Here is a 13,502-nt window from a genome sequence, read left to right as displayed (position 1 = left end):
TGTAGTAAATTTAGAAATCAGAAAGTATGAGTCCTCTTTGTTCTTCTTCAAGATTGTTTCGTTTTTTGTGCTCCTTTGCAATTCTGTATGAATTTTTGTATCTTCCATTTCTGCAAAAACAATCATTGGGATTTTGATAGGGTTTGCATTGAATCTGTAGATTGCTTTGGGGATCATTGCCATCTTAACAATAATAAATCTAATCCATGAACACAGGGTGTCTTTCCATTTATTTAGGACTTTTTTTTCAGAAATACCTTGTAGTTTTCAGTATACAAGTCTTGCCACTTCCTTGGTTAAATTTATTCTTAAGTATTTAATTCTTTTTGATGCTATTATAAATGGAATTGTTTTCTTAATTTCATTTCAGGATTCTTCACTGCTTATAGAAATACAACTGAGCGAGTTCCCTAGTGGCCTAATGGTTAGGATTCCAGGCTTTCACTGCCATGGCTCGGGTTCAATCCTTGGTCAGGGAACTGAGATCCTGCAAGCTGTGTGGTCAAAAAAAAACCCCAAAACTGATGTGTTGATTTTTGTATTCTGCAATTTTGCTGAATTATTAGCTTTAATGATTTATATTCTATATCATGTCCACTGCAAATGTAGTTTTACTTCCTCCTTTCCAATTTGGATGACCTGATGTTTTTTAATGCCTGAAGTTTTTGCAAGTCAATTCCTACTCATGGTACCATGTTCCTTTGTACTTTTTTTTTTCCTTTCTGATTTTTAACTGTGAGTTATTATTGAGTACCTGCAGAGTATTTGTTTGCTTCTGCCAGCACTGGGTTGCTCTGATTTGGAACAACTTTAAAAAATAAATCTTCTGCTTGGGTTTTCTCAGACTACCTATGTAGTAAGATTTAGGGCTACAAATCTTCACAAAGGCCAAACTATTATTACATATTCTGAGAGAATACTCTCCTGCCACAGAGCACCAAAACTCAAGATGTGCAAACTCCTCATCGTATGTATTAGGGATGGGTTTATCCTATTTGAACACCACTCTTTGGATGCATTCTGGGCTTCGCAAAGGTCATGAAAATACATTTCATTCAAGTGTTTTCAAGATGAAAGCTAGTTTCTGATTATAATCAGCTGCCTTTTTGGGTTCCTGGTTTCAATTTGGTTTTGGCTTGAGAGTACTTTCTTTCTTGACAGATTTTTTTAAAAACACATTATTTAAAAGTGTTTTTCCCACCATGTTTAGTTGCTTTTTCACAGGAGAGATGGTCAGTGTAATCATCTATACTGATGGAAACTGAAATGTCCGTCCACTCACTGAGGTGGCCTTTAGTCAGTCAAGGTTCCATTAATTATTTTTCTATAATTATTTTTTCTTCAGTATACTGAAGTTTTTGGGTTTTGTACTTTTGGAGTTAAAGAAAAACAAGGAATACTTTTGGCAAAGCCTACCATTTAGCTCATAGTCATCTATTAAATATCTGACCACCTAACAATGCGCCAGGCAGTCACCTAAGTCACGTAGGGGAACAAAACAAAAATCCTGTTCTTACAGAGCTTACATTCTGGGGTGAGGTTGGGGAGTTAACAGTAAATATTACATTTAAGGTGGGTATTACAGAATATGCCACGGTGCACTCTATAGTGGCGGTGCTGTTATTTTATATAGAATAGTTGAGAAAAAAACACTGATGGGTTGACATTTGAACAGAGACCTAACAGGGAAGAAGGAGCCATAATTTATCTTTGATAATTCCAGGTAAAGGGAAGAACAAGGGAAACATCTTGAGGTAAGAAAAAGCCCACTGTGTTCAGGCCTCAGCAGAGGCCTGTGTGACAGAGCTGAGGAAGTTGGTGGGGAAGAGTGATTAGGGAAGAAGTAAAGGTGGTGGGAAAAGTCATTCCAGCCTGTAAATTGCTTTTAGGATTTTGGCTTTTGCTCTGAATGAGAAACCATTAGGTTTGGAGCAAAGTGATAACACGATCAGATATGGTTTAAAAGGAATATGCTGGGTGTTGTGTGTGGGATAGATTACTGCAAAGTAAAAAGCAAGGACACTACTCAGGTTATTGCAAGAATCCAAGAGATGATGTAGATTTAGAGCACTGTGACAGCAGTGAATATGGTGAATAGGTAGATTCTGAAAAAAAAAAAAAATTTAGGTAGAACTGACAGAATTGCTGTTTAATTTGGAAGTGTGAGAAATCAAGGTTAATGCCTAGGTTTTGGGCCAGTGCAACTAAAAGGTTTATACTTACTGAGGACAAGAAGAGGTATGGGCGTGTGTCTGTGTGTAGAAATCAAGCCAGTCATCCTTTAGACAGCCAGATGGGATGATGAATAGGAAGTTCCTGAATAGGAAGTTCAGGAGAAATGGCTGGTAGGTCAGCATATCACAATGGTTAACTGTGTTCTTAAGCAACTAGGGCATGAAAGTACTTCATTGTTTGGCCTTACCTGACAATACTCAAATTTGATATGGTAAACAAGGAATCGAGGTTACATAGAGGCTCAGACAATAGTAAGAATGAAAAGTAGTTATTTCATAAAACCATTTTCTACAATACAGAAAAAAAATTAAGAGGGCTCTTAAAATTTTTTAAATACATAATTTCATCCAGAAAGTGTACAACTTGGGAAGAGATAATCGACAACGGAATGTTAAAACAACATATTCCATGTAAAAAAGCAACTATCAGGAACACTGTGTACCAGTTATTCATTAAAAAATTCTTCAAAATGAAGCAAAGAAAGGAACTAGTAGTTTAACAGAGTATCAGGAAAGAATGCAAAATATTGGTTAATTACTGGGGACCTGAAAAAAAACAGTCAGCTAACTGCAATCTTCCTAGTCTTCCTAGAACTTTTTGACCTTTCAACACAAGTTCTTCCATTACTTTTATTTTGGAGGGGGAGGGGGTGTCACGTCTTAAAATTCTGGTCCAAATACCCTGTTTATTTTTCCATTATACTGGGAGAGCAGAAAGTTTTAATAGCTACCTTAGGGTACGTTCAGTATCTTCTAAATTCAGTGAAGACTGCTAACACCCTTAACATGACATCTTACGTTTTCAAACCACCTCCCACAGCCCCCCAAAAGCTGCTTAGGCCACAGAATGAGAACAGGGCTCAAATCCTTGTTCAGCTAGGTATCTAGCCAACACTTAGCAGGAAATCTCTTGCACCTGGTTACTCATTTTAACTACTACTTGGCTATTGGCTGAATTATGCATACCCAGAATAAAGTTAGGTCTTAGTTATAAATTTGAATGTCACTTGGTTAGACTGTTACTCAAATTAGTTCACTGTAGGATGTTAATACATCTTAATATTATTAAGTAAACATGTAAATCAACCCACAGTATTAAAAGTACTATGAATTTGTCATTGTTAGAAATGCAATACTTGGGCATACAATGTAACAAGTTCTTACAGCCATGAAACATCAAGAGTAAAATGAGTAAAATCATCATAGGGTCGAAGTAACACTGCTGTAGTCTATTACAAGGGAGAACTAGGAACAGCCTTCACCTGGATGGTTTTTCAAAAAAGGCCACTGGGTACCATTCCATAGTTTCTCAATCAGTAGGCCTGGAGTGGGGTCTGATAACTTCCATTTTAGAGAACATCCCAAATGATACTGATTATTGCTGGTCTTGGGGTCACGTTTTGAGAATCACTGTCCTAAATTCTTTACAGACCATAGTTTTTGTTACAACTGTAAGTAATTCAAAAACAGAACTCACACACAGTATTAAGTTAAAGTGTGGATTTCATGTTAGCTGGAATTACCGAGTTAAGACCAGAGTGTCTTTAAACACAGACTTTAATGGTAACAATCCTTTAAGCTCTATTAACCTTAGCTATTACAAGTGTTATGCAGATGTCACTATTAGACAATATTTAGTGACTTGCACTGGGTTCCTCATAAAATAGAAACAAATTCACTTAAAACTGTAATCAACAATCATTTAACAGTTTTGTTATGCCAACACAAAACATGGCTAATTTGAGTCACTTCCAAAATCACTAACACAGCATGATCAGTATCTGAAGTATGTCAACTAAGCCATTAAAAAAAAAAAAAGTGAGTGTTTCACTACCCCTGAGACCACCAGTTAACTGTGGTTCATACTTTAAAAAATTGTGAGTACACCCACACAAGAATGCAGAGTAATAAGTTATTTTTTTTCTTTTAAATCTGATTATCACATTGCAAACCTGCCCAGGAATAAAAATGAGTCACTTAAAATATAATTTATCATTAACAGGTCAACTGGACTATAATCCCCATAGGTTAAGAGAAACTTAAGTATTTAAAATCTGAGTTATGCATTAAAAGACATAGGAAACAGGAAGAACCAAAATCAATTTTTAATCTAACGATCACTTCAGTCCTATACATGGCACTAGTTAATATATATGGGGGGGGGGGGAAAGGACAAATTCTTGGATTCTTTTGAAGGTTTCATTGCAGATGATCTCAAGTCCAGTGTTCATACATTCAAAGATGTTGGTTTTCCAGGTACTTTACTGTTCTCTTAAACCTGGAGAAGCCTTTATGGCTTATTCCCTTAGAAGTGACATACGAAATATAGAAAGCATCAAGTCAAAGATACAGAGAACTGGACACATCTACTAATCATTATGACAATAGTTTAAGGAAGTCATCTCTATAAACACGTAAGGGCTGTCTATGGCTAAAAAGGTCAATTTGAAAGCCAATTAGGAATCCAGAAGCTCTGACAAGTATGTTTTATTCATGGTTGGCTTTTAAGAAATGATATGCCTACTATAAAAGCTGTTATTTTGAGGGAATCTCAGAATTAATTATTCTAAAAATAGAGCCAAAAAAAGTTTCTTACCTTGTGGAGAGGTATGTTACTAATTTCTCATTTGTACTTTGAATCCAACAGTTTTAACAGTATGACATCTACCCTTGAGTTATTTTTAAAGCAAAAGATAAAATGAAAAATTCACTCATTGGAAAATTGTATAACTGGATTGATATTTCTCAATGAAATGCTTATTACAGAATTAACAAAGCCAAAACATCTTCAGAAGGCATGCATTTCACTTTCAGTTTAAAGAATCTTAAGTCAATAAATCATGTCCAAACTACATATTAAAATGTTTATAAAAATCAAGCTTTAACATTTATTTTATATCTAACTTTCCACATCTGTGCGCAGACAAGGAATAAGATTGCACGTTAAGTGTAAGCAGTGCAAAAATGTGGAAGTGGAAAAGTCACAGATGTGCTAGAAATTGAATACAGGACTATAAGAAAGCAATGGACAAATCAAAGTAACTAGGAAAAAGTAATAAAACTATAGGGTCAGAATTAGGAAGGGTGAAGAATGATAATGCCCTTGTTACTACAGAAGTTAAATAAGTGGCACAGATAGCACTTGTCAAACAAAAAATAATCCAATAGCATTGACTTTTATTCATTCATGTTAGGTCACCTGAAATGATATCTGTTGCATTTAAATGCTCATTAATGTAAATGGCTGAACAAATTCATTTTAATGGATACTCACTCCATTAAAAAAAAAAAAAACCTCAATATCCCACATAGTTAAGTCACTTCAACATAGCCTTATGACAACTCCCACACCAAAACAGTACTTTATTTTGTAAATTTTGACCCATTATTACTCCCATGTTATGGTTTTTTCAGCTGTCAAGTGTACAAGGTGAAGAAAAAATTTAGTTAGATGGGGGTTGCACCTGGAAAATAAATTTCTTAAACTCCATATACACGTTTCAAAACTGCTGGGTCCCAAGTCCATCTATGAACTCCCGGGCTGCCAGTATCATGTGCAGCATACTAAAGCTACACTATCTGAATAGCTTATTAATTCTGCATAAATCAGGTCAATCAATGTGTCAACCTGTAACAGACTGCACACTTTTAACTGAACATGGCAAAATATTCACTCTCTAGAACTTTACATCATCATTTGATGTCAAACAATGAAGCAAATCCCAACAGTATATACAAAAAACAGCTTTGCATTTACAAAAGATTGTTTCCCATACTGATTAATCCAGGCAGCTAACTCATTGGTTTATGCAACTTTATTGAAGAAAAATAAATCAATTACTAGCAGAGCTATTAGTTGATCACTCATCCATTGACAACTTGCATCATTTATTCAGTGCTATATTAAACAGTGTATTGGAAGATAGATTAACTAATAGCTCCAAGCCTCCTAACAATTTAAATGAAAATTACAAAATGTTTGAGACCCTATTTTGGAATACAAAGGGTGTTTGACTTCCAATTTCCATTCTCTGTAGAACAAGAACAGGTCATTCCTTTATTGACATGCATAAAATACATCACATTTTCTGTTCTGCTGATGCTATAAATTCAATACCAATTCTCCAGCCACATCAGTTATGAGCATAAAGTATATCATGTAACCTCAAATCTCTAACAGTGGAAGGCTTAAACAAGAATGGATGCTGTTAGAATAATGCTGCTTCCTTTGATGTGACAACTCAGCATCCATCTCCCTCCCCCTCTGATGATTCTTCAGCATGTTAGAGCAGTGAGGAATGGTTTTAGTCTCATAACCAAGTTAGAGTGAAGACATTGGCCACATAATACACATGCTCCATTTTTTAAAAAATTCTGAATCTTGGGCAACTGTTCTCTTGTAACTACTTTACAGTTTCTAAAAGCAGTTATTGTCCAAAGCTGGAAGAGCTTAAGTCTTCTCAGATGAGCATGTGAATGAATGGAGGGAGGTAAACAAAAAATAAAATTAAAAAAGATGAGGTCTGATAGGGGAGCAGCCGGATAAGAAAATCAAAAAAGGAACAGTAATTTAAAGTTTATTCCAGCTATAATGCAGGTTATTCTGACTTTAAGGTAGCATCACATGGCATACTTCTGAGTCCATTCCCGAGATATTCTGTTGTACCTGTAAATAAAAAAGATGTTATTTAAAAAGTTAAAATAATTTTTAATACTTAAAAGGGAAGGAAAGAATCTATTTTACCTCTAGACTCATCAGGGAGTCACCTTTAATGGCTATGATTAGAATAAAGCCAACAAGGAAGAAAAAGCACTGGTACTCAAAGCAATGTAGGAAACGAGAACTTTATGCTTCAATACAATGTCCTAATACATTGAAAGTAGTATTTTAATAAACATATAGAATGGCTAACAAAAATCAAAGACCTCTTCTGTCTCCTACCACTGAGCTAATGTTCTATTAGAAACTCTACAATTAGTATCCATTCCAACAAATTTTAACATTTAAAATTTTTTTTACAATTCATCAGAACAGCAGATTCTGTACATCTATAGCAATTTCCATTAAAGCCAGACCAAACAATGAACTAAAACATTTTGATCTGAATCCTAGACTTTGAAAAGTTACTTGACCCTGGATATTACCAAAAGAGAAAATGCCTTTGAGACTTCGGCACAGGCAGAAAAGTAAGACACTGGGTAAGGTGATAAAAGAGCAGTAATTTTCAAGACGAGGTGGGTGTGTCATGTGTTAATCAAAACCACGTGTTACCTTTAAAGTATGGTGAGTGGCGCTAACAAGCCCCACCTGAGACCTGATGCATGAGACTCTGGGAGTACAACTGGGGGCATCTTTGTTTTAAAAGATCAACAGGTAATTCATACATGAGCAAGGTTATTTATTACTGAGGAAGACCACTAATACTGATAAAATGCTATCAATTTCTCCATGCCACAGGCTACTCCATGCCACAGGCTACTTACCCGAACAAATAATGAAGTGATAACTTTAAGAAACAAATATATAAAAGGGCATAGGAGAACTTTTGATTTATATGTACAGTTTGACCTCTACAAAATATTAACTAACTTCATTTCAAACTGAGAACTAAACATAGTTCAACCATTTTTCTAACTTTAACATATAAAAATTCTTTCCTCCAATTCATGGTTACCTCATTTAAGGATACCTCTTGTAGAGCCAGCACTTTAAAACAAAGGTTTTTATTTAGCATACGGGGAGCCACAAAGTATAGCTGACACTAATGCATGCTTGTCAGTAATGAACATTTAGTATAGATGGTGAGGCTTAAAAGTGTTTCTCCCTTACATTGTTATCTCTTGGCAAAATTTTAACCAAGTTACCACATTCCATATAGTACTGAAGTTTAAAATATACCAATTTTAAAGTTAAAATTTAAATACTGTAGTAGTTTGAAAAAGAAACTAAATTTTTCTTTTCTTACTGGTGCTAGATAACTGGTTTGCCATGCAAAAATACTCTCAAGCAATAATGACTATTGGGTATACTTTCACGCTAGACAGAGATCAAGCAGTTAAATGTACAGTTTTCAGAAAACTGCCACATCTGTTACCTTTTGTTAGTTAATACAGTGCCTTAACGCATGCAGCACTCAAGTGCTGGCAGTACCATGAATAAGCGCACCATAGAGTGCAGATCCTCTTACCCTACAACATAGCGTATTTCTCTGTCCACTCTCTTGCTAACCTATTGTACCTAATTGAACAAGTATACTTAGCATTAATTATAACATACAAAAGTTATAATGGTAAAGTTGTACATAAAGAATTCAATATATAAAAAATTTAAACCAAATTTTTACAACAGTACCGATATTTTTTTTCAAAAACATAATTGGGGTGAAGAAAAAATACCTTTCTTCCTCAAAACAAAGTGACAAAACGTTGAACATGTTAGAAAAATAAAACATTTTAGATGGGCTATTTATTGCCACATAAACCAAATTAAAAAAAAAAAATCACATTTCAATAACTGGCTTTCTACACATTTCAACTATCGTCTTACCAGAAGTAAGCATCAAGTCTTCTTGGCGTTGCCACGACTTACAGCAAAGTGTAAGCCTAACTCATTAAGAAAAGCCACTTTTTATACTGTTTTCTTAAACTAGTACATACTTACTTATCTCTGTCTGTTTTATAGATCCGTGCAATCTCTGGCACTAGGGGGTCATCTGGGTTTGGATCACATAGCAGTGAACAAATGGATAAAAGAACTGGAAGAAAACAAATGCTTGTTACCCATCATCAGGAATTTGGATAAATACAAGTATTTAAAAACATGTATTATAAACCTCAATCTTCAAAAGATTTTTATTAGTTTATATCTTAGTCTCCATAAGACAAAGCTTTACAGAGATTCTGCTTTATAGGAGACAAGTTCCTGGTAGGTAAGAAAAACATCAAGTTTACTGATTAGCTGTAAAAATCTGCCAAAATCAGGGGTTCTAAGGTAGTCAAATGATGCCATATTAGTTTATATTACTTTTTTTTTTTTTTTTTTTGCCGTGCTGCAAGCCACGTGGGATCTTAGTTCCCCAACCAGGGATCGAACCCGTGCCCCCTGTAGCAGAAGCGCAGAGTTCTAACCACTGGACCACCAGGGAATTCCCTGTATTACCTTTCAAAATAGTTAAGTGGTATAAGAATTTAAGTAACTGGAGTTTCTTGGTACTCTGCGGGGTGGGGGGACCTTGAATAAAAATATCTGGGGAACATCTGTGCAGTATCATTCTTAGCTGTTTGCCATGATAAAAAAATCCACTTTCTGTCCTGCTCTCGGGGGAGTTTCACAAAAATTCACAACTGCCCCCAATGACTGTATGCTTTGTCTCCCTGAATTTATAAGGTAGAGACCATATCCCAAGAGTATTCGTTAAATTTAACAACGCCAAGATCTATTACTAAGTGGGCCTTCAACTCTAGCTCTTACCCTGCCCTGTTCAAAATATCAACTTAAAAGATGCCAAGCATCATGGAACATGTACCTAATTCATTCTGAATGTTTGTTATGTGCCAGACACTGTGCAAGGTTTTTATAAAAGTTTAAGATATAAAAGCTTAAAGTGGTCAAAAGACAACATTATTATCGCACATATAATTTTAAACCCAAGTGCGGGGGCAGATATAAAACTAAACCCACATTTATAGAAGAAGTGTTCCGTATTACAGTGCATTCCCAACGATGGTTAAAAAAAATAACCTGGAACCTAGTATTAAAGCTTTCTTAATACCAGGTATCTGGTGTTAAGAGAGCCTGATCTGAAAAGAAACTTGAATGTATCCAAGAGGGTGAAAAATAGGCCTAAAATTATGCCGCACTTGAAAGAATTACAGCAGCATTCACCCAAATTGTTTTTCTTTCTCCCCGCAAAAAGTATTTCCAATCAAATAAAATTTTGGGAACACTACACAGTCCCTTTAAGGAGATTCAAAAGCACTGTACAAACATATGAGAGACTTTATGATGTCCTGCCTTAAAAACCAAATGAACAAAACCAGTTTCACTTTGCATTTACCATACTCATAAAAATAAAACTTTTGGTAAAACACTATTAACTATTTCAAGAAACAATCTGGGGAATGCTGCAGTAAGTACTCAGCCAGAAATTGAGAATGCTTCGAGTTAGCTGCTATCCTCAAATATTTGAAATACTGTCATAATTAGCAACATTAAAAACTAATTTTGTGTACTAAGGAATGCTAAGCCAACACCAAAAACTGAAAATCACTAAAAGGCAGACTTCTTTCCCATTAAGTAGTTTTGTGTTAGATGATTTTATTTGTGGGGTAAAAGCGACATAAAAGCCACCAGAGTCATTCAAAGAGTAAGAGATGCAGAGACACTCCATCTCCATCTGGGATATTGACATGGAGACTGGACAACCTATTAAAGATGTCACATAATGGATCCCTATTAAAGTAGAAGAGCAGAATTTATCTACAGACCTTCCCAAGACTATACATTTTAGACTATTATTAGGTAGGAACAACCTACCATGATCACAAAACACCTAACTAAAGGTTTTTTAAAAAGGTTTTTTATCTAAAAAATAATAAACACAGGAAAGCAAAATCACAGTTTTTCTATAAGAAAGCACAAGTTTCAAAAGGTCTATTAACTTTCGGTATATCATCTTAGCTAAAAGGCAACAAGTGAATGAGATGTGCAGGTGGCTTGGGATTGAAAAATACTGCAGAAATCAATTAAAATAAACGTTGCTACTGTTATTTGCAAATAATGCCCCCCCCATTTGAATGTTAACTTCTTCCCACAAAATGTTTTTAAATCAATACTGCTAAAAGAGCAAAAATGATGTAACTTCTTATTCCTTTCCCCACCTTTATCAAAAAGTTGTCATTATAAAAATACTCAGAAAAGTAGGCTCAAAAATGAAACTCCTTTAACTATTAGAAAATCAGCCTGCCTCCATTCAAGACTTTCTCTAGAACTATTTTACCTTTAGAAATAGTTAAAGCAGGAGACCACTGTGATCTTAGAATATCGAGACAAATGCTGCCATTACTGTTAATATTTGGATGATAAATTCTTGTTGTAAATGCAACCTAAAAACAAAAACAAAAAAAAAAACTTTAGGTATTTTTCCCAAATAAAAACAAGCACCCTAAACTCTGGCAGAAGACTTTAGCAAGACTCAAAATACTGTTAAAATTCTAAAACATCAAATAGCTAAAACCTAATTAATACACCTAAAAGGACCAAATATTACAGAAACTGGTTTCTATATTCTGACCAAGATCCCTCAGGGGCTCCCCTATTTTTAATTAAATGGAATATACAACTTTGGGGCAACAATTTTATTGTCAATGATGTGGTGGGTTGTTCTGAAGGTTAACTTTTGGCCCTACCATATCATGAGTATCAAAGAGCCATTTGAAGGGTATTTAACATTCACTTAAAAATAAAAAACTTCCAAATGTAAACCAAAACACACAGGCCAGCTCATTTAAGGCATCGAGTTACAAAGGTATGTATTTGAGCCTCCATTTCCACTGTACATAAAAAACACAAATTTGAATATCACAAAGGCATTTCATCTAAAATAACTGTCATATTGCACCTATAATTGTGAAGATAGTTTTAGTGAAGTGTCAATGTTCTATATATACTATCTTCCATAGTTATTCATATAGATTGAGTTTTATCTCTATCTCTCTGAAAAGTTAAGGACCACATGCTTTTAATACCTATAAACCAGTCACCCCAGTGCATTAAGCAACTCTTGAGTTTTGATAAATTTACTGTTAACGTGTGCAAGCTCAAAGCCCAAAATGTATTACAGTCTGTCAAAACCCCAATAATTTTTAGCAACATGTGAAAATGCATACTGAAGTTGGATATTTGGAAGCCTAGTATTGTACACTAGGGGTAATAATCCAAATCTGTATAAGCACAATAAAGGAGAAAATAAAAAAAGCTTTCACATGGTATATTTGAGCCTTGCAACATTAAGGATAAGGCAATTCTCACCTCCATTTACAAAGTTCAAATCCAGATTTAGCTGCTCTTTTAACTAAAGGTTAAGAGTCAGCATTCAACATCAGTGATTCAACTCAATATATACATTCAGCCTCAATTATTCTTATTCACTATACATTCATATCAATTCAACCTTGACTTGCACAGAACCCTAATTTCTAAGAATTAGAAATTCTTATTTCTGGAATAGAACACAAATCTATACTCAAAGATTTGGGGGGGAAATACTTGCCTTAGGTGGTTTGAAGGGGTAGTCTGTAGGAAAATGAATTGTCAAAAAGAATACACCGCCTTGATATGGGCTGTCATTCTGTGAAAAGAAAAATATGCTTAACTCTGCTATTTTAAATGTTATTGCTAGATAATTCATGTAACATTTCTATTTTCTAAGCATTTCTCTAATATGAAGCAAAATTACCTATTTACACTGCAAGAGTCTAAATTATTCCACAATGAAGTTCGTATTAATGAAAAATCACAATATTTACTATAGAACAATGAACCCTAATTTACTTAGATCCTACTTTACGTAAGTTAAAGAAATTTAGAAAAAATTACCCAGAAACACAAGGTTCTAGACCCCAACTCTCACAAAGTATACTTAGCAATAAAAGTCTACATAATAGTACCAAATTATAATTTGAAAATATAAGCTTACATTTATTTGTAGAATATTTCTTCTAATGATAGTCATATATACACAAATGGCTTTGTACCTCAACAGGCTATTCCGGTTACTGGCAAACCAAAAAGTTAGGTCTTGTAGGTAACGTGACAACTCCCTTCAATAGGAGAAGTAGAACAGAAACAGAATATGTTTTTAAAGAAAGTTTAGTTCCCAATTGGCTCCTCAAAATTCTCATTTAAAAACCATGAAGTCTTGGGACTTGCCTGGTGGTGCAGTGTTTAAGAATCTGCCTGCCAATGCAGGGAACACGGGTTTGAGCCCCGGTCCAGGAAGATCCCACATGCCGCGGAGCAACTAAGCCCCTGCACCACAACTACTGAAGCCCACGCGCTTAGAGCCCGTCCTCCGCAACAAGAGGAGCCACCACAATGAGAAGCCCACGCACCGCGATGAAGACTAGCCCCCGCTCGCCGCAACTAGAGAAAGCCCGCGCGCAGCAACGAAGACCCAATGCAGCCAAAAATAAAAAAAATAAATTAAAAAATAAAAACCATGAAGTCTTTTCTTCAAAAGCACACTACTGAGTTCTCTACAGCCAATC

At 35.0% G+C, this 13,502-nt stretch overlaps 1 protein-coding gene across 2 annotated transcripts in view; it reads right to left on the bottom strand.

Annotated features, from left to right (window-relative positions):
* Window positions 1-4,861: 4,861 nt before the first annotated feature.
* UBE2D3 (ubiquitin conjugating enzyme E2 D3) overlaps window positions 4,862-13,502 on the bottom strand; it is a 28,952-nt gene continuing 20,311 nt past the window's right edge. The window contains exons 5-8 of one of the 2 annotated variants that reach the window (XM_061192588.1): window positions 12,506-12,583; window positions 11,234-11,339; window positions 8,896-8,989; window positions 4,862-6,900 (exon numbers count right to left, since the gene is read on the bottom strand). In XM_061192588.1, coding sequence (XP_061048571.1) covers window positions 6,855-6,900; window positions 8,896-8,989; window positions 11,234-11,339; window positions 12,506-12,583 — 324 coding nt within the window. In that variant the 3' untranslated portion in view covers window positions 4,862-6,854. Of the gene's footprint in view, window positions 6,901-8,895; window positions 8,990-11,233; window positions 11,340-12,505; window positions 12,584-13,502 lie in introns of those variants that run through there. The other variant, XR_009701145.1, reaches the window with a different exon arrangement.

The sequence above is a fragment of the Eubalaena glacialis genome, chromosome 5 (genome assembly GCF_028564815.1).
Source record: "Eubalaena glacialis isolate mEubGla1 chromosome 5, mEubGla1.1.hap2.+ XY, whole genome shotgun sequence".
In the NCBI taxonomy this organism is placed as follows: Eukaryota; Metazoa; Chordata; class Mammalia; order Artiodactyla; family Balaenidae; genus Eubalaena; species Eubalaena glacialis.
This window is presented reverse-complemented; position numbering and strand designations above follow the sequence as displayed.